A 19223-nucleotide genomic window follows, 5' to 3' on the forward strand; every position below is an offset into this window, starting at 1 on the left:
GTTGATGTTTCTTCCGCCTGTCTTGATTCCAGCTTGTAACTCATCCAGCCCGGCATTTCTCATGATGTGCTCAGCGTACACGTTAAACAAACAGGGTGACAGCAGACAGCCCTGTCAAACTCCTTTCTCAATCTTAAACCAATCAGTTGTTCCATACAGGGTTCTAACTGTTGCTTCTTGACCCACATAAAGGTTTCTCAGGAGACAAGTAAAATGGTCTGGTATTCCCATCTCTTTAAGAGCTTTTCACAGTTTATTATGATCAACACAGTCAAAGGTTTTAGTGTAGTCAATGTTTTTCTGGAAGAGGTAGATGTTTTTCTGGCATTCCCTTTTGTTTTCTCTATGATCCAGCAAATGTTGGCAACTGGATCTCTGGTTCGTCTTCCTTTTCTAAACCGAGCTTGGACATCTGGAAGTTCTTGGATGGCATAATGCTGAGCCTAGTATGCAAGATTTTAAGCTTGACCTTACTAGCATGGGAGATGAGTGTTAATTGTCTGATGGCTAGCACATTCTTTAGTACTACTCTTCTTTGGAATTGGGATGAGGATTGACCTTTTCTGGTCCTGCGGCCACTGCTGGGTCTTCCAGATTTGTTGACATAATGAAGGCAACACCTTGATGGCATCATCCTTTAGGGTTCTGCTGGAATTCTGTCACATCCACTAGCTTTATTAACAGTAGTGCTTAATGCCCATTTTACTTATCTCTCCAGAATGTCTGGCTCTGGGTGACTGACCACACCATTATAGTAATCCAGAAAAGCATCAACCACATTTAAATTAGTAAATCCCTAAATGGAAGCATCAAGGTTTCCCTAGTGGCTCAGTGATAAAGAATCCACCTGCCAATGCAGAAGACAGGTCTGATCCTGTGTCAGGAAGATTCCCTGGAGAAGGAAATGGCAATCCACTCCAGTCTTCTTGCCTGGGAAATTCCATGGACAGAGGAGCCTGGTGGGCTATAGTTCATGGGGTCACAAAAGAGACGGACACGACTTAGCGAGTAAACAACAACAAATAAAAATGTATTAGGAAAAAAAAAGAAAAGAAAATGTATTAGGTAGATTTGCTCACATGAAAAGAACTAATCACAAACTAACACTTCAAATCCAGTGTTACTTCCACGCTCAGTTTTACATGAAAGTATTTTCTCTGGTCATGGAGCCGTAATATATGCAGTTTCGCTTCTACAGATTAGAATTACATGAGCTTCTCTCTGTGCCCCAGTTTAAAATTCTCTGGAAAATTTTGAGGTGTTCCCCTCTAGGGCCAATCAAAGTTAATTTTGTATGTAGCATGCAATCTATACTTTAAATTAGACCAGTCCAAAATATCCTTCAAATTTGCTGAAAATCAACCAGTAACAGAAAAATAAAATTTCTTATGTGGATAAACTTATAGACAATGCCATGTCAACTTTAATATTAATACATTTCCTCAACTCCCAGCCCAGATCCTTCTTAAAAATACATTCGTAAAAGAGCAAGTGCACACATGCGCACATGTGTGTGTCTTGGGAGGGTGATAATGCAGAATTAAAACACTCAGCTGACAATCCGGAAAATAAAAGGGAGGAGGGGGCCACACAGCATGGGAGAAGGATTTTATATTTAATAACTGTGATTTCAAGGAAATAAAATTCTTCACGTTCGTTTCCAATTTATTAATTTCATACAATTCTTTACATACTAAGTATTTCAGTACAAGGCACTGGGCTAGGGCCTCAGGGACATGTACATATGATAGAAATCTGCCCTCTGGGAGTCAGAATAAGAAGATATGCTTAATAATAGACTTCCACTCCATTTGAGTGACCTTTACATATTTGTTAAACCAATTCTAAATTTCAAAAGAACCTATAGCTGGGACTTCCCTGGTGGTCCAATGGTTAAGAATCCGTCTTATAATGCAGGGGACTCGGTATCAACCCCTGGTCAGGAAAGTAAGCTCCAATGTGCCGCTCAACAACTGAGTCCTTGTGCTGTAACTAGAGAGCCTGCGTGCCACAACTACCAAACCCCTGGGCCACAACTAGACAGTCCATGCTCAGCAACAAAAGATCCCACATGACCCAACAAAGATCTGATGCAGCTAAATACATTCATAAATATTTTTTAAAAAGAATCTAAAGCTACAGTAAGCATATATAAGGTTTAACATTTGACACTATTTTCACTTAAATATGTAAATTTTTATTTTTAGTCATAAAATGTAAAAACCATGACTTCAAATTACTTGGAAACTTCTTAAGTTTCAAAACTAAAAGGGTAGCCTGCTGCCGCTTGCTGCTAACTCACTTCAGTCGTGTCCGACTCTGTGTGATCCCATAGATGGCAGCCCACCAGGCTCCCCCGTCCCTGGGATTCTCCAGGCAAGAACACTGGAGTGGGTTGCCATTTCCTTCTCCAACGTGTGAAACTGAAGTCGCTCGTTCATGTCCGACTCTTAGCGACCCCATGGACCGCAGTCTACTAGGCTCCTCCATCCATGGGATTTTCCAGGCAAGAGTACTGGAGTGGGGTGCCATTGCCTTCTCCAAAAAGGGTAGTCTACTAACTACCAAAAAAAAAAAAAAAGTGAAATATGAAAGACTATGGGGTTTGGACTGGACAACCTGGGATTAAGGTCCAACTTCTATATTTAATCACCGTGATTTTAAACAAATCCTCAACTGCAAATATGAAAATCTGCAAATATGAAGAAAATATGTACCTTGTCTTGTACAGGTTTCTTGTTAAAGTAAATGAGAAAACATGTGAAAGCATTCTTTACATGTTCAAGAAAGTTTCTTTCCTTCAGTATCCTTTCCTCTCCAAAGCTATGAAGAAGGCCCATATCCTCATCCTATGTTCCAGCATTCAAGTCATTTTTCATATTAGCAAGCTCAAAATGAATGTTAAGTCCTGGTGGTCAAGAACCTTACGAAACAGTACATGTATCCAATGGGCCCAATGCTGCAGACACAAATTCTTTTGGGAAGTTAACAGAATACAAATGATGAGTAAATATAGCCTCTCACAGGCTAGAAATAGTCCCGGCTTGCTCAAGAGACATGCCGTACTATCTTTTTTCTTAAAAAGCTGCTTATAGTCTGTATTCTAAAAAAGATTACACAATATTCACTCATGTTCATTCACTCAATATCCATTAAATGAACCCAGTAGAGTAATAAGCAGGGCTCTTAAAGTCTTGAAACAAGACAAGTGAGGCACAATCCCTGTCCTCACAAAGCTTAGACTCCAAAGGAAGACAGGTATAGCTCAGAAAAAACACCAGACAAAAGGTATACTCTGCCCTGGCTCCCCACCTCCCCATCCCTGGCCTCTAAAAGGAGAACAGTGTGTGTTTTGAAGGCTAGCTGAAATCATGGTTGAATCTCCAATGTCTATCACCCTGGACAAGTTACTACTTCGCTGCAGTCTCAACTTGATTAGCAAGAAATTATACTTTGCATACTGGGAAGCACAAGTCTACATAGTATGTCCATGATTAAAAAAAAAAAAAAAAGCAAGACATCATGGAAATTCAACAGATAACATCTTTAGCTGACAGACCTAGAAACTTCCAAGTATTTGCCATGTCCCGTCACTTCATGGCAAATAGATGGGGAAACAATGGAAATAGTGAGAGACTTTATTTTCTTGGGCTCCACAATCACTGCAGATGGTGACTTCAGCCATGAAATTAAAAGATGCTTGCTCCTTGGAAGAAAAGCTATGACAAACCTAGACAGCATATTAAAAAGCAGAGACATTACTTTGCCGACAAAGGTCTGTATAGTCAAAGATATGGTTTTTCCAGTAGTCACGTATGGATGTGAGAGTTGAACCATAAAGAAGGTCAAGGGCAGAAGAACTGATACTTTTGAACTGTGGTGTTGGAGAAGACTCTCGAGAGTCCCCTGGACTGCAAGGAGATCAAACCAATCAATCCTAAAGGAAATAAATCCTGAATATTCATTGGAAGGACTGATGCTGAAGCTAAAGCTCCAATTCTTTGGCCACGTGATGTGAAGAACTGACTCCTTGGAAAAGACCCTGAGGCTGGGAAAGATTGAAGGCAGGAGGAGAAGGGGACGACAGAGGATGAGACGGCTGGATGGCATCACCGATTCAATGGATATGACTTTGAGCAAATTCCGGGAGATGGTGATGGACAGGGAAGCCTGGCCTGCTGCAGTCCATGGGATCGCAAAGAGTCGGACATGACTGAGCGACTGAACAACAACATTTGCCATGTGCCAATCACATGCATTATCTCATTTAGTGGAGAAGATTTAGTCTTGGTCAGTTTCTTAGTTTTAGTTAGGAAGAGTGCTGTTCTTTTAGGAACAGTTCTAATAGGAAGAGTTCTATTCAAGGTAGAACAATTTCTTGTCATTTACTTAAAAACACAAACTGTGTGCTTCTGTCAAATGCTGTGCACGTATCAACTACATAAACTAAACATTACAGTACACAGCTTTACTCACAGTAATTTATCAACTTGCTTTTAAATTTAACCTCAATTTTAAACTCTTAAAAGCTAAGAGAATAATCTTATAAATGTGGCCTATAAATCAAATTTGCAAAAATCTTGCTATATATCCTGAGATATTTCCTTTAGGATAAAGATCCTTGCACGGGCTTCCCAGGTGTTACAGAAGTAAAGAATGTGCCTACCAATGCAGGAAACTCAAGAGATGTGGTTCTGTCCCTGCGTCAGGAAGATCCCCTGGAAGAGAATGGCAACCCACTCCAGTATTTTTGCCTGGAGAATCCCATGGACAGAGGAGCCTGCCGGGCTACAGTCCATGGGGTCGCAAAGAGTTGAATACAGGAGCACACAAAGATCCGTGTGCCTTCTGAAAAGCTAGCCAAAACTAAACCCTCCTCAGGGATTCTAAAACATCTCTTTGTTGACTCTAAAACATCAAGGATGCTCAGGGCTACTTTTATAGATGATACTCAATACCAGTCACATGGCCAAGTTATGCTAATTTTTGAAACACTAAATACAGCATTGGTTTTTAAGGTTTTATATCAGATGGGTACTGAGATAAGGATTACAGGTGACACAGTGGACACATATCCATGTAGTTCTTTCTGAGATGGATCTGAGAAAGTAGTTTCTGAGATGGATCTAAGAGTAGTTTCTCTCCAAACTACTAGCATAGTTGGAGAGAAACTAGAGCAAAAAACTAGTCGGGAAATCTCCAGCAAGCCAGGGGTTAGGACTCCGTGCTTTCACTGCCAAGGACCCAGGTTCAATCCCTGGTTGGGGAACTAAGATCCCACAAGCTGCATGGTGCAGCCAAAAACACCAAACCAAACCAAACAAATACAAATTAACTACCAACTCCCCTCCACCCAAACAACAAAAAAAGTGGTCAAGCAACACCCACTCCTCACACAGATCTCTGGATTTTGTTTGAATAATACTAATAACTTTAAAATGCTTTCAAGACTTTCACAACCTCAAAAAATAGCACATTACCCAATAATGCGGAATTGCAACAAAAGCAAGTGCTCAGAGAGTTTACTGCTGCTCTTGGTATCTGAGATGAACACAACTGTTAAAGGTCTTTTCTGTCAGAACTATTAAAGGTATTCTCTACAGCGCCTCTGGCAGAAGAAAACGACAGGATGAAAAAGTCCTGTCCTATGACCAAACAAATGAAGCCAAAACTCTGGAGCTGCTGTAAAGGTCATTATAATTTCCAGCAGAAACTTCTGATTTTTAAAAGTAAAATTTAAAAGCAATAAAGTTGTAACTCACTGAGAAAATTAGATTTGTTCTCTGAATGCAGTGTAATATCCTGGAACATGCTATCAAAACCAGAGCAGTATAATGGAAATAACAGTGAGTTCTTAAGCTAGAAATCAGGATATTGTTTTGCCTTTGAAATGCCATTGCTTTATAACCTTGAATAAGTCCATCTCTCTGAATCTCAAGATTCTTTTTTTTTTTTTGGGTATAATCAGGGATATTTGTTTTACTATCACTCAAGATTTTTAAATTAAATGAGTATTCAAGGCTTAAAACATTAGCAACTTAAAGGGAAAAAGAAAACCCTATAGATGACATGTAACTTTAGTAATACCTGAGATAATATGGCAAAACCACTACCTATGAATAAAAGACATAATCCTATTGAGAGTATCTTAAAATACAAATCTATTTAGCTCCATAACAGATTAGACCATCCAGCTAAACAGGAAGGTATCATTTTAGATCATTCAGCATTTAATTTAACAAATAGTTACCAAAGGCTCTAATATGCCAGTCACTGTTTGCCATCTGACAGCATGGCTTATCATCTAGAAGAGAGAAAAAAAAAAAACCCTGAGCAAAAGTAAATGAAGAAGTTAATAAACAATTTACAAACTATAATAAAGGAAACACATACAAAAGATTGAGACAGAAAATAGAAAGGGATGCCTATTTCAAATAGAGTGATTAGGAAAGTATTTTGTAGGAGGGTGAGTTTCAAAGTTAGATCTAAAGGCTGATCAGAACAGTGGGTCAAGTTTGCAGCATTGGGTTGCAAAAGAGCGTGAAGAAGTGCAAAGAAATTACTGTAAGTGAAGGTAGCAAATGAGAGGAAGCTAACTCAGGTTTGCTCAGAAAGAAAAGCAGCTGCTGAGCCATACAGGAAAAAAGTTTAGATTTTAAATGCAAAAACTACTAAAATGTTGGTTTTAGATAAGATGGCGATTTGCTTTTAAAAAGGCTCCTTACTAGGGTGTTGAGAAATGACTGCAGGCAGTCGACAGAAGCTGTTGCTGTACAAGTGAGCTAAGGTGGAAACAGAATGAGAGCGGCTGGACTAGATATCTGTTTTGGAGATAAAAGTGATGGTACCTGCTGAAGGATTAGATATCAGGTGAAGATGATGAAGATATAAGGAAAAGGGGAGAATCAAGAATGATTCTTAGATTTTTCGCCTGAATAACTGAAGCAAAGGCAGAGTCATTTACCATTTACAGAAATGGGGACAACTGGGATAAGGCAGGGAATTGAGTGCTGTTTTGGAGATGTTAAAGTTTTTGAGATAAACATCAGGTTTCCTATTGAAGAAATCAAGTATACATCTAGACATGAGGTTCTGGAGGTAGGAGAAACAGTCCAGTCGTTGTTGTTTAGTCGGTCAGTCACGTGCAACTCTTTCGCAACCCACCAGGCTCCTCTATCCATGGGGTTTTCCAGGCAAGAGCACTGGAGCAGGTTGCCATTTCCTTCTCCAGGGGATCTTCCCAACCCAAGGATTGAACCTTCATCTCCTGCATTGGTAGTTGGATTCTTTACCAGTGAGCCACCCCAGGGAAACCCATTAGTTCAGTTATAGATACAAACGAACAGTTGATTGCCATTATTTGGAGATTCAATATCCACAAATTCGCCTACTAGCTAAAAGTATTTCTAACCCCCAAATCAATACTTGTCATTCTTGGACATGCAGAGAGTTATGAAAAAAGTCTGAGTCATTCTACAAGCACATTCCCAGGCAATGCTCTGTTTTAGCTCTCATAAAAAATATAAACATATAAAAGAGAGACTAACTCTAGCTGGGGAGCTAGACAAAAGCTTTATAGTAGAGGTAGCAATGTAGCTGGGCCATTTAAGGATAGGTAGAAATTGGCAGAGATACAGAAGAAGGGGGCTTCTTAGAAGAAATCGTATGAACAGAAGAAGGCAGTATGAACAGAGACACGCTGACATCTGGCCAATGGGAATGTCTCATGGGTAATGTGCTGATGTGCTGAGTTGTGGCCAACTCTTTGTGACCCCATGGACTGTAATCCGCCAAGTTCCACTGTCCATGGAATTTTCCAGGCAAGAATACTGCAGTGGGTTGCCATTTCCTTCTCCACATATGGGTAATGGTAACAGATAAAATCTAAGATGGGATTAGATCATGAAAAGGCTTGAGAGCCATGCCACTGAATTTTATTCAACAGGTGTTGGGGAATTACTGAAAGGATGTGAACTTGAAAGTCACATGATTAGAGTTGGGCTTCCTAGGTGATGCTAGTGGTGAAGAATTCACCTGCCAGTGCAAGAGACATAAGTGATGCAGGTTTGATCCTTGGGTTGGAAAGAATCCCTGGAGAAGGGAATGGCTACCCACTCCAGTATTCTTGCCTGGAGAATTCTATGGACTAAAGAGCCTGGTGGGCTACAGTCCACAGGATCACTAAGAGTCAGACATGTCTGAGTGCCCAACACTTTAAAAGATTTAACTGGCATGAGTGGGTAGAAAGGATTGGCAACAAAGGGACTGAAAGCAGGAAAACCAGTTAGGATGCTGTTAGGACAGCCTAAGCAAAAGGTAATAAAGTCCGAAAGTAGGGCAGTGGAAGTGAAACTAGAAAAGAAGTAACTACTACAAAAGACAGCTTACTATTTAGAATGATTTACTGGCTGTAGAAAGATGGACCTTACAAAATTTATGCCAGATGAGGCAAACACAGCCATTTTTCACTGTAAAAATAAAAAGGTGGCTCACATGGATGTTTCTAGGCATAAAAAACAGAATCAAGCTGCATAAATACTTTGGCGGGACATTTTACTGTATTATACATTCAATAACTACTTGTTAGGTGCCAACCACTATGCAAGGTCATACAGTAGCAAACAAGACAAAACACTATTTATTGAGCTTATAGATATTAACACTTGTACTATGGAAAATCTTTATGAAAAATGAATTTTCTTTGATGATGATCTTGGTTACCTGCTTCCAGGTGAAACACAAAGCAATAACTGCTAAAGACCAGCTATCTGAGATGTTGTTTAGTTGCTAAGTCATGTCCTGACTCTTTGGGATCCCATGGACTGTAGCCCACTAGACTCCTCTGTCCATGGGATTTCCCAGGCAAGAATACTGGAGTGGGTTGCCATTTACATCCATCTAAATCACCATACAGGTTAAGTCAAGAAAAAAATATTTACTGAGTGTCTACTTAATACACACGATGAACGAGGTGTCAAGAAAAACACATGTAAGAAAACAGTGATAAGCCCAGTGAAAAGTGTCACCCCCTTCACCTTTAACAGGGGAATGAACACAAAAACCTATGGCAAGGTATTAGGGGATAAAAAGCAAACCAATACAAGAATTAAAAAAAAAAAAAAGCTTATGAAGAGATTTAAAAAAGCTAAATGACATCTACTCTATACATAAAAACAGGCAACTAGAAACAACTGAAAATTTGAGTTGTGAAATCTGGAATGATTTAAGAGAAAACTTAAAAGGGACCAAAATAAATTCAGAATTTTTTTCAAAAAAACTGTAGTTGATACCCCTGAATCCACTTGAATCAGAAGTATATTCAAAATGTTTATCAGAATGACGTAGTAATAAAAGATGAATTATAAGATAAACATGACTGGACCTAGAAATCTCTCTTACACTTTGAATCTTACGGCACTACTGCAGTCAATGATTTCCAGATAGGCAAGGGAGCTTGTTAAAAAAAGCAGATTCCCTGGACCCAGCTCCACAGACTCTGAATTTACATCTGTAGTTGGACTCAAGAATCTACACAATTTAACAAGCATTCAAAGTAACTACTGCAAGTAGTCAGGGTGAGCACTCTGAGGAATGCTGCAGTGTTTTACCTCAAGTAAGATCTTCAATTTATAAACAAGATAAGCTAACGGAAACAAGGTTAAATGCCTCACTCAAGTTTAGAGTTCCAATTCCTGCCAGGCCAACAGAGCTAAGTCTTCCACCCCCAAGCCTTTGCTATTTCTTCAGCCTTTCCCAATATCCAGTTCCTCCCCACTTTCAAAGTCAAATTCCACAAAAGGTTTTTCCTGGCTACCTGGGTCTCAGTAAGGTTGCACTGTTAAGTTTCTGATATCTTTTTTCCACAGCTGGAATAAGAAGTTCCCTGGGGAAAACTGAGCTTTTGCTTTTGTATCCCTTTCACTATAAGACACATGAATATGGTGTTCCTTTTTTACTGCCTTCAATTTGCAAGCCGCATCCTGCTTTTCCCCAAACAGAAACTTAGCAAAGTGATGAAGCATATGAATACTAACCAACTAATAACTAACTAAATGGAAGCTTGGATTTCTTAACCCTATAAAGCAGCGTTTTCCTGTGGGTCACCCCTAAAATCAAATGTGAAACTAATTTAGTAAGTCACAAATATCATTAAAGAAAAATAGAATAGTGTGAAGGAGGGGGGTATTGTAAAATGTTTTCTCTAGGTTGTGGTCAAAAACTTTTGAAAGCCACAGTTTTGTAAATGTTGATAAACTTCTCCAACACATCCTTACTGTTAGGTAGGCAAACATATTTTCTTACGCAATTAACACTCAGTCACTCTCAGCCTTCCCATTCTCTATTCTCCAAAGCTAATACTGTATTTATTTATTCATTCCCCCTAGCACAAACACTAAGTTTGATGAGTATTTTTCACAGCACAAGTTCCACAGGAGCCTGTCTGTGTTCCTTCTTCAGATGGGTCATCTAAGTATTGTGATGCGCTTCGAATGGGCTCTTGTCAGCACCGGTCTGTTAACCCAAGTCTGTGTGAAATTAGAGAGGCGCAAACAGGGCTTTGAAATTTTCACAACCTGTTTCATCCACACTGGTCTTAGGCTTATGAATGAATGTAATTTTTTAAAAGATCACCTTCTTTCCTATCTTGGAGCCAGGTTCCCACCATAACATTACTTTCCAGTAAACTTTGATACTCTCTACAATTTTAAATATAATTACATAGTTTCCAAATCACTTCTATTTTCTCTTCTCCTAACCTAAGGCAGTAGTCATACTAACAAAAGTTGTATCCTTTTCTAGTTCTTGTACATATCTTGTATCCTCTTCACCAGCAGGTCTAATCTAGACCTAATAATGCAGTAATTGTGGCTTGTCACAGCTCTAATACAGTGTCATCCTTTGTACTGTCACCAACCATACTCTCATGACTTTAGCTTGAATTCACATCTGACTGCCTCCATAACTTTGCTAAATTCTCCCAAATCCCTCCCACTCTCTAAACCTCATTTACACTGTTCACACCTCTACAGCACCTGTCAGTCCACAAGATATTAGAATTATTTTTGAATCTGTCTCCTATATTAGTTTCCACGACTAACTTTCACGTACATACCAGTCACTGTCCAGCAAAAACCAGAGGGCATCTCACACAGAACCTTACTGTGCTGAAAAGGTGTGGCGCTAAAACCAGCGGCTATAAAAATAGGTTAGGAGTCGTTTCCAATTTTGCACACCCTCCATACTCTGGTCAACTATACGCTATTTTTAAAGAAGTAAAATAAAACCATGAAAGTTCTAATGAGAGACTCATGGGGGACATGGCAATCAAGGCTACAGAAATAAAAGGCGAAAGCACGATAAGACGGTCGTGATGCGCTCTGCCTTTCCACACGTGGTCCGGTAAATGGGCGCCTGATCACTTTTCTCAGCCCGGCACCATTCTGCTCTGTCATCCTTTTTACCCTATTTCAAAACCTCCCACACGGCTCCGCTCAACTTGCCTTGGCGCCCTCTCAGAAAGCCGTGTACCCCAAGGGACGTTAGAAGACAGACTCCCTCTTGCCGGGCTCCTGTTCCGGCCTCCAGGGGCCACATGCACCAGAAGCAGAGTGGGCAACCATTTCCCTTCTAGAGCCCTAACTAAAATGGAAGCGCGTCCAGACCTGGGTACCTTTAATCCTCGAGTAAGCCCCGGAGTTTTTAATTCACCGTTATCTCCTCCACTGCCTCCCACCTCGGCGGGACCTGAAGCACGCAGGCTCTTGGATTCCAGGCGCAGTCTTGCCACAACTTCCCAACGCCACCATAAGGTCCCGCCGGCCTCCGCAAACACAGGCAGCCTAACCCAAGTAGGCCTCCGGGGGCGGGGGGGGGGGGGAGGTGCAGCGGCTTGGCATGTCATTCGGGCGGTCAAGGGTCCCCAAACTGTCTCGCCCTCCGGGGGAGCTTTTATTTAAAAGTACCCCCAAAACAGTCTAACTTCCTTCCTCAAAACCGATCTGCCCCGCGGGGTCCTATACTTCCTGAGTTTCCACCATTCCCCAAGAAACGTGTCCACCGATCGCCGCCTCCACCTGGGAGGCTGCATCCCGGCTCTCGACTATGTTCCCTCGGTCCCCTTTGCCGGATTCCGGCGGGGGCGGCTGGGGTTTGGCCTCCCGATTGCTCGACGGGGGCGGGGGGCTCCCCACCCCCCCCCGCCGCTCCTCCCCTACTCACTTTGGGCTTCTCTTGCAATTTCTTCCGGTTCTTTTTCTTTTGCTCCTCGCTCCTGAGATTCTTCAGCACGCCTTGGTCGTCAGCGGCCGGGGCCGGCGCGGCGGCCGCCGCCTCCTCCCTCTTGCGGGGCGGGCTCCTCCGCTTCTTGCGGGCGCCGGCGCAAGCCGCGGCCCAGCCGTATCCGAGCAGGAAGAGCAGCAGCAGCCCCAGCGCGCCCGTGCCCACCAGGATCACCCAGCCCGGGTACCGCTTCGGCTCCAGCCCCAGGTCGAGGCCCAGTTCGGTGCGCAGAAAACCCAGGCCGACCGAGAGCATTTCCTGCAGCCGGGCCGAGCCGTCCTCGGCCTGCTGGGCCAGCTCGTCCAGCCAGCTCCGTGTAGCCATCTTCCCTCCCCGTCAGGGGGACCGGGGGGACTCACAGGATGACGCCGGGCCGCTGAGACGCCGTGGAACAGTCGAGGGAAGCGAGGACGCGCCGAGGCCGGACTGCCTCAGGCCGAGCGCATTGCGGCCGCCCCTCGCGCCGGAGCCGGGTATCGGCCTCTGCCGCTGCCAGGAGGACGGGGGGCCGCTCCCCTGGTTCCCCCCTCGTCAGAGCCTCACTCCGCCGCCGCCAGAGGAGGGGGACGGCGGGAGGGAGTGTCTCCAGTGGCGGCCGCTAAGCGGCGTCTCCGCGCCAGTGCCGGGCCCCAGCTGTCCTCCCTCGGCGGAACAATGGCGGCTCCGGCCGCGATCCACGCAGCGGGAGGCGACGGGGGGGGGGGGGCGGGGCGGAGCGGGGCCGCGGGTCACGTGGGCGGCGGTGGGCGGGGCGTGGGTGTCACGTGGGCGCGGGCGCGGCCAGGCGGGGCGGAAGCCGTTGGAGGGAGCGTGTGGCTGAGGCGGTCGGCGGGGACGTTTTTCGGCGTGTGCCGGAGGCGCGCCGAGCACTGGGGACCGGTGACTCTGGGCGGGAGGTTGGGAGGGGTTTACTGAAGGAAGCCTCTGAGGGATGGCTGGTGGCCAGGAGCTAGGAGACGTGGCGCTTTGAATGGGTTCTAGGGGAGGGGCTCTTGAGGAAGCCTGGGGAAGCCTGGGGGCTGCGGCGGGGCCGGGGAGGTGGGGGGCGGGGCGTGCAAGAGGGTGAAGAGCTAGGATGTGAAAGTTGGACTATAAAGAAAACTGAGCGCCGAAGAATTGATGCTTTTAAACTGTGGTGTTGGAGAAGACTCTTGAGAGTCCCTTGGACTGCAAGGAGATCCAACCACTCCATCCTAAAGGAGATCAGTCCTGGGTGTTCATTGGAAGGACTGATGTTGAAGTTGAAACTCCTGTACTTTGGCCACCTAATGCGAAGAGCTGACTCATTTGAAAAGACCTTGATGCTGGGAAAGATTGAAGGCGGGAGGAGAAGGGGACGACAGAGGATGAGATGGTTGGATGGCATCACCGACTGGATGGACATAAATTTGAGTAAACTCCGGGAGTTGGTGATGGACAGGGAGGCCTGGCGTGCTGCGATTCATGGGGTCGCAAAGAGTCGGACACGACTGAGCGACTGAACTGACTGAGGAACCAGGTCAAGGGGTGTAGGTCCAAGTCGCCCTAGTAGCTGTCTGCTTTTCTCCGTTCTTTTTCTGGGAGTAGTGTTGGGGTGGAAGCAGCTTCTACTCACTGTATCACGGGTCCAGCTAGACTCTTTCAGAGTTGAGCTCAGTTGAGTCCGAAGCCGGGCACTCTTCTTTCGGGGCCTAGGTTTCGTTCACAAATTAGGTTTGTCTCAACTTACCACGTTGCGTGGCTACAGTTTGCCTGCCTGACCTAGGGCGCTTTGGCGTAGTTTTCGCTCCTTCGCTTTTGGCTTTCGTTCCTGTCATTCGCCAAAACTCAAAAAGGTTGGAAGGCACGTGGGCAGTATTATTTTCCTATTGCAGTTTAATAAGAAGTAGGCTCAGACGGTAAAGCGTCTGCCCGCAATCCTGGAGAACCGCGTTCGATCCCCGGGTAGGGAAGATCCCCTGGAGAAGGAAATGGCAACCCACTCCCGTACTCTTGCCTAGAAAATTCCATGGATGGAGGAGCCTGGTGGGCTACAGTCCATGGGGTCGTAAAGAGTCTGACACGACTGAGCGACTTTTTACTTTAACTTTCACAATGTGAGGCGTATTGGATTGTGTTTCACATGTAGATGAAGTAGTTCCCTCGTTGCGTTCTATTTTAAGCTTTTGTGCAAGATCACAGAGAATTTCCAAAAATTCTTTTTTGTATGCTGCGTTGACCATATCTGGGTAACATTAGGAAGAAGTGAATTTTCAGATCTTAAAAGTACAAAGATGATATTCACGGCTGCCTTAGGGTTTTGACATTATACTTCCCTATGAGAAAACTTGATGTGTTATCGTTAAATGATAATTAGCATTTTTAGCAAGTGTCTTAACTAAATACAGGCTTTCTCAAAGAATAGAAAGGGGAGTAATATTAATAAGTACCGAATGCCAAAAATGTATTCAGGAGTATTTTGACCTATTTTGCAACTGTGTTGTAATGCATATTGTGATTAATGAGTGAAAGGGAGTTTGGTAAATAATAAACTGTTACTCTAGCCAAGCTTTATACAGACTTATAATTAAAGACTGTAATTAAAGACAGTGTAAATTACAAGGCCAAAAACTTGGAAGCTGTCATTGGAACTGCTTTATCTAAAAGGTTCCAAATTCCATTTATATTTATGAAAGTAAGTTTACAATTTTACATTTATGTTTTGATTCCAGCGACATGAGGGATATCTTTCCTAAGAGGCCCATTCTAGGTGAACATGTGAGGGCTTATGAATTAAGCTATTATACAATAATGGTAGTTGGATATCCCTGTTCTTTGGCAGTCTGGCAAATATCGATTATGTAAAATCCTATCAGCTTTCTTTTTTTGTGTGTGTGACTCCCCTTTGACCTTAAAAAAAAATGTTTACTGTATTTGGTAATACAGATTAATAATAATTTTTCACATATAGCTTTGTGTCATCTTTTAAAGTATTTTAATTTAAGAACAAAAATGGATTCATACACTATTTACTGTTTTGCATTTAATGACAAATGCAAAGTGACGTTTTAGTGACATCAGCATTCATGTCACTTGATAGAACCCAGCTGATAAAACTCACCAGGAACATACCAGCAGCCCCACAATGTTGGGTTTATTAACTTGCTGCAGAATGAAATTTAGGTAAAATGTAAATGAGGCAGTGCTTTGAAAGAGTCAAAGCAAAGCAAGCGGTGTCTAAAAGAGAAAATATCAAGCCTGGCCTGGAACATCCTAATTCCTTGAAAATAGTGAAGTTAAAAGAAATATTAGATGTCGTTCCTGAAACCTCTTTTCTTGAAGCAACTGGATTGGAAATGAAGACTGCTAATTCAGAGTCAAAATGACCCACACAATGAAATACCACGAAGAAATAAATACATGAAGCGGCATAGCTGAATCTCAACACAAATATGCCGAGTGAAAGAAGCCAGGCAAAAAAGAGTATGTAATGTATGATTTCATTTATATAAAACTAGAAAATGCAAACTGTGAGAGCACGGAGTGTTGGGAGGGAGCGATTACAAAGGTGCACCAGGAAACTTTGGGGAGTGATGGATATGTTATCTTTATTATTCTGGTTTTATGGGCCTATGGGTTTTATGGGTTTATATATGTCAAAACTTACCAAATGTGTACTTTAGATATTGTAGTTTATATCAAGTATACCTCAATAAAACAGTTTACAGTTTTTTGAAGTGACCCACGTGGAAGGAATAGCTGCATACAGGAGTGGCGGGCTCCATGTTCACTGTTCGTATTTTTAACAAAGTTTTTACCAATCTATAATTTTAAGGTTTGTTAGCAGTATATACTTGATGTTAATTTTTTTAAACAGGTTTGCACAATAAATATTCACTTATTCTATGATCTGTCTCTACTATATAGTTTATTTAACATCGTTTATTGTTGGATAGGTTATTTACAAGTTTTTTTGTTGCTGTTCTTGTTTTTTGCCATTAAATGCAATTCTGTCATGAATACGCTTGTAACTAAATAGCTTTGTGAATACCCATAAGAACTTCCTGCTTTGTGAGGATAGAATCCTGGCATTGTCATTGCCTGAGCCATAGCCCACAGTATGTAACACTTTTAGTTTGAAAGTGTTTTTGTTTTTACATCAAGGCAATTTATTAACAAAACAACAATTTGAGGAGTCCTGTTCACAGATGGTGACGGTGGAGACCGCTCTTCTTGCGGGTGCTGTCAGAGGGGATGGGGGTTACATTCTCAATCCACCCAATCTTCATCCCTGAGCGGGCAAGGGCTCTGAGCACTGACTGGGCTCCTGGTCCAGGAGTCTTGCTCCTATTTCCTCCTGTGGCCCAGAGTTTGATGTGGAGGGCAGTGATGCCCAGTGCCTTACATCTCTGGGCTACATCCTAGGCAGCCAACATGGCAGCATATGGAGAGGACTCATCTCAGTCAGCCTTCACATTCATCCAACCAGTTACACGGCAGATGGTTTCCTTGCCTGAAAGATTGGTGACATGGACAAAAGTGTCGATGAAGGATGCAAAGGTGTGGCACACACCAAATACATTTTCTTCTTTAGCCATCTGAGGGCCAAGGCCGATGACCTGTTCTTCCTTCTTTTCTTTCCCCCTGCAAGGTGCCATTTCTGCACATCTTCTCCAGACTCTTATCACTGGAAAGAGCTTAGTTTGGAAACTTTAAGAGACCTGAAGAAGTTCTACCTAGAGCCTCTCATTTCATAGAAGAGAAGAAAAGTGCTTCAGAGGGTTAAGGGTGTATCACAGAGAGTGGCTGAGTTCCTGGTAGAAGCCAGCCTTAACTGTTCTTGATTCCTATTCTTGATCCTCTTTTTCTGTATACTCTGTGATTAATTCTTGGGATTAGTGTGTTTTTGTTTGCTCAGACTGCCAAAACAAAATTCCGTAAACTAGGTAGCTTAGACAACTGAGATTTCTTTTCTCACAGTTCTGGAGACTGGAAGTCCAAGATCAGGGGACTGGTTTTCTTCCTGGCTTCCAGATGGCCACTTCCTTGCTGTGTCCTCACATGGTGGAGAGAGAGCCAGTGAACTCTCTGACATCTCTTCTTATAAAGATACTAATCCTGTCAGATTAGGGCCCCACCCTTATGACTTCATTTAACCTTAATTGCTTCCCTAAAAACCTTATCTCCAAGTAACAGTCATGTTGGGCTTAGGGCTCCAACATGTGAATTTGGAGTGGGGACAAACTTTTGCATTTCAGTAAAGCTTCCCAGGTCCCGCAGTTGGTAAGAAATCCACTTGCCAATGCAGGAGATTCCAGAGACTCAGGTTTGGTCCCTGGGTCCAGAAGATCCCCTGGAGGAGGAAATGGCAACCCAATCCAATATTCTTGTCTGGAAAATTCCATAGAGAAGCCGGGTGGCTACAGCACATGGGGTCACAAGGAGTTGGACACATAAACAAGTTATGTGTAGAGGGTTGCAAATGAATATGTAGTGTTTTTATCTCTTAAATTAGGTTATGGGTGTAAGAGTGCTCTTTAATCTCTACTTTTCGTATACCTGAGATACTTTGTAATTAAATTTAACTGATAAAAATTAAATGACAAAAGCTATAGTTTGCATAGAAGCTAGGCAAAATAATGGAGGCTTCTGTGACTATACAGTTGTGGAGTTGCTGTAATTTTACAATGGGGAGTGATATACTGGACCGTATCTATAGGTATCCCTTTAGGCCTTTTAACCCCTTTTGCTCTGATTTCATGTTCAGCATGCCACTTATTTTGTAATGAGGCATCTTTACTATAAGATGCACTGACTTAAGTAATCTGATCGGCTTTGACATTATATTTACTAGTGTAAACCATACATTTTCCATGGAGCAATATTGCTCACACAGGGATTTTTCAGTATTGGTTTTGGGGACAAAAAAAAATTTTTTTTAGTGTACAGATATAATACACTACAGGTACAGATATGCAATATATATGTGACATTAAAACTTCATAGGAAAGAATATCCTTTAGAAGGGTGATATCACCTTAGAAGAATATCACCTTAGAAGGGTGATAATGAAAGAATGAATGAAAAATACTGCTGCAAAGGAAGAAATTGGCACTCTGTTTCATCAGTTAGACACCTGTGGTTTTAGTTAATCAGTTTCCGAGGATCATTAATTCAATCTTTTTTTTTTAATTTAATATTTATTTGCCTGTGCCAGGTCTTCATTGCTGCTCAGGCTTTTCCCTAGTTTTGGGGAGGGAGGGCTACTCTCCATTTGCAGTATGCAGTCTTCTCTTTGTGGTAGCTTCTCTTGTTGTGGGGCATGGGCTCTAGGCTTGCAGGCTTCAGTAGTTGCTGCTCCCAGGCTCCAGAGCACAGCCTCAATAGTTGTAGCCCACAGGCTCAGTTGCTCCATGGTGTGTGGGATCTTCCCATACTAGAGATTGAACCCCGTGTCTCCTACATTGGCAGAGAGACTCTTCACCACTGAGTCCCCAGGGAAGCCCCTATTCAATCATTTCTTCACTGGACATTTATTGAATCCCAGCTCTTTGGTTTAAATGCATGCTATCTGTCCTCAAAAATCTCAGAGCCTAATGAGGACGATGGATCCTTTCTTAAATGGCTTAAATGCAGGAGGGTATCACTACAGTAAACTGATTTAAGCACAAAGATTGTACTGGATGCTGTGATGTACCTCCCAGGTCCTGCTTTGGTGATGAAAGAGTTTTCCCACAACTCTGGGAATGTTGCCAGTGAATTTGAGGTTCTTTCTTCATTGAGAATTTGAAGATGAAGAAGAAAGGTTAAGAAAGTAAAGTGAAAGTTTATTTAAGCAATAAAGTTTCTTGCCACCTGGCCCCTGCCCTCATTTCTCTGCTCATACCTAGCCACTTGCCTACTCTAACAGGAGTATTACCAGGGGCCATCTCTTAGGTGTCAGATTTTGGGGAAATGACTGAGGAAAACTTCCTCAGCAAAGGCCA

The 19223-nt window shown here is 42.8% G+C and overlaps 1 protein-coding gene across 4 annotated transcripts in view; it reads right to left on the reverse strand.

Annotated features, from left to right (window-relative positions):
• MTDH (metadherin) overlaps window positions 1-12969 on the reverse strand; it is a 57453-nt gene extending 44484 nt beyond the window's left edge. For 3 of the 4 annotated variants that reach the window (XM_043879126.1, XM_043879125.1, XM_043879123.1), the window contains exon 1: window positions 12220-12969. In XM_043879126.1, the coding sequence (XP_043735061.1) occupies window positions 12220-12603 (384 nt within the window). In that variant the 5' untranslated portion in view covers window positions 12604-12969. The remainder of the gene's footprint in view (window positions 1-12219) is intronic. The other variant, XM_043879124.1, reaches the window with a different exon arrangement.
• Between the last annotated feature and the right edge of the window lie 6254 nt (window positions 12970-19223).

The sequence above is a fragment of the Cervus elaphus genome, chromosome 21 (genome assembly GCF_910594005.1).
Source record: "Cervus elaphus chromosome 21, mCerEla1.1, whole genome shotgun sequence".
NCBI classification, from domain to species: domain Eukaryota; kingdom Metazoa; phylum Chordata; class Mammalia; order Artiodactyla; family Cervidae; genus Cervus; species Cervus elaphus.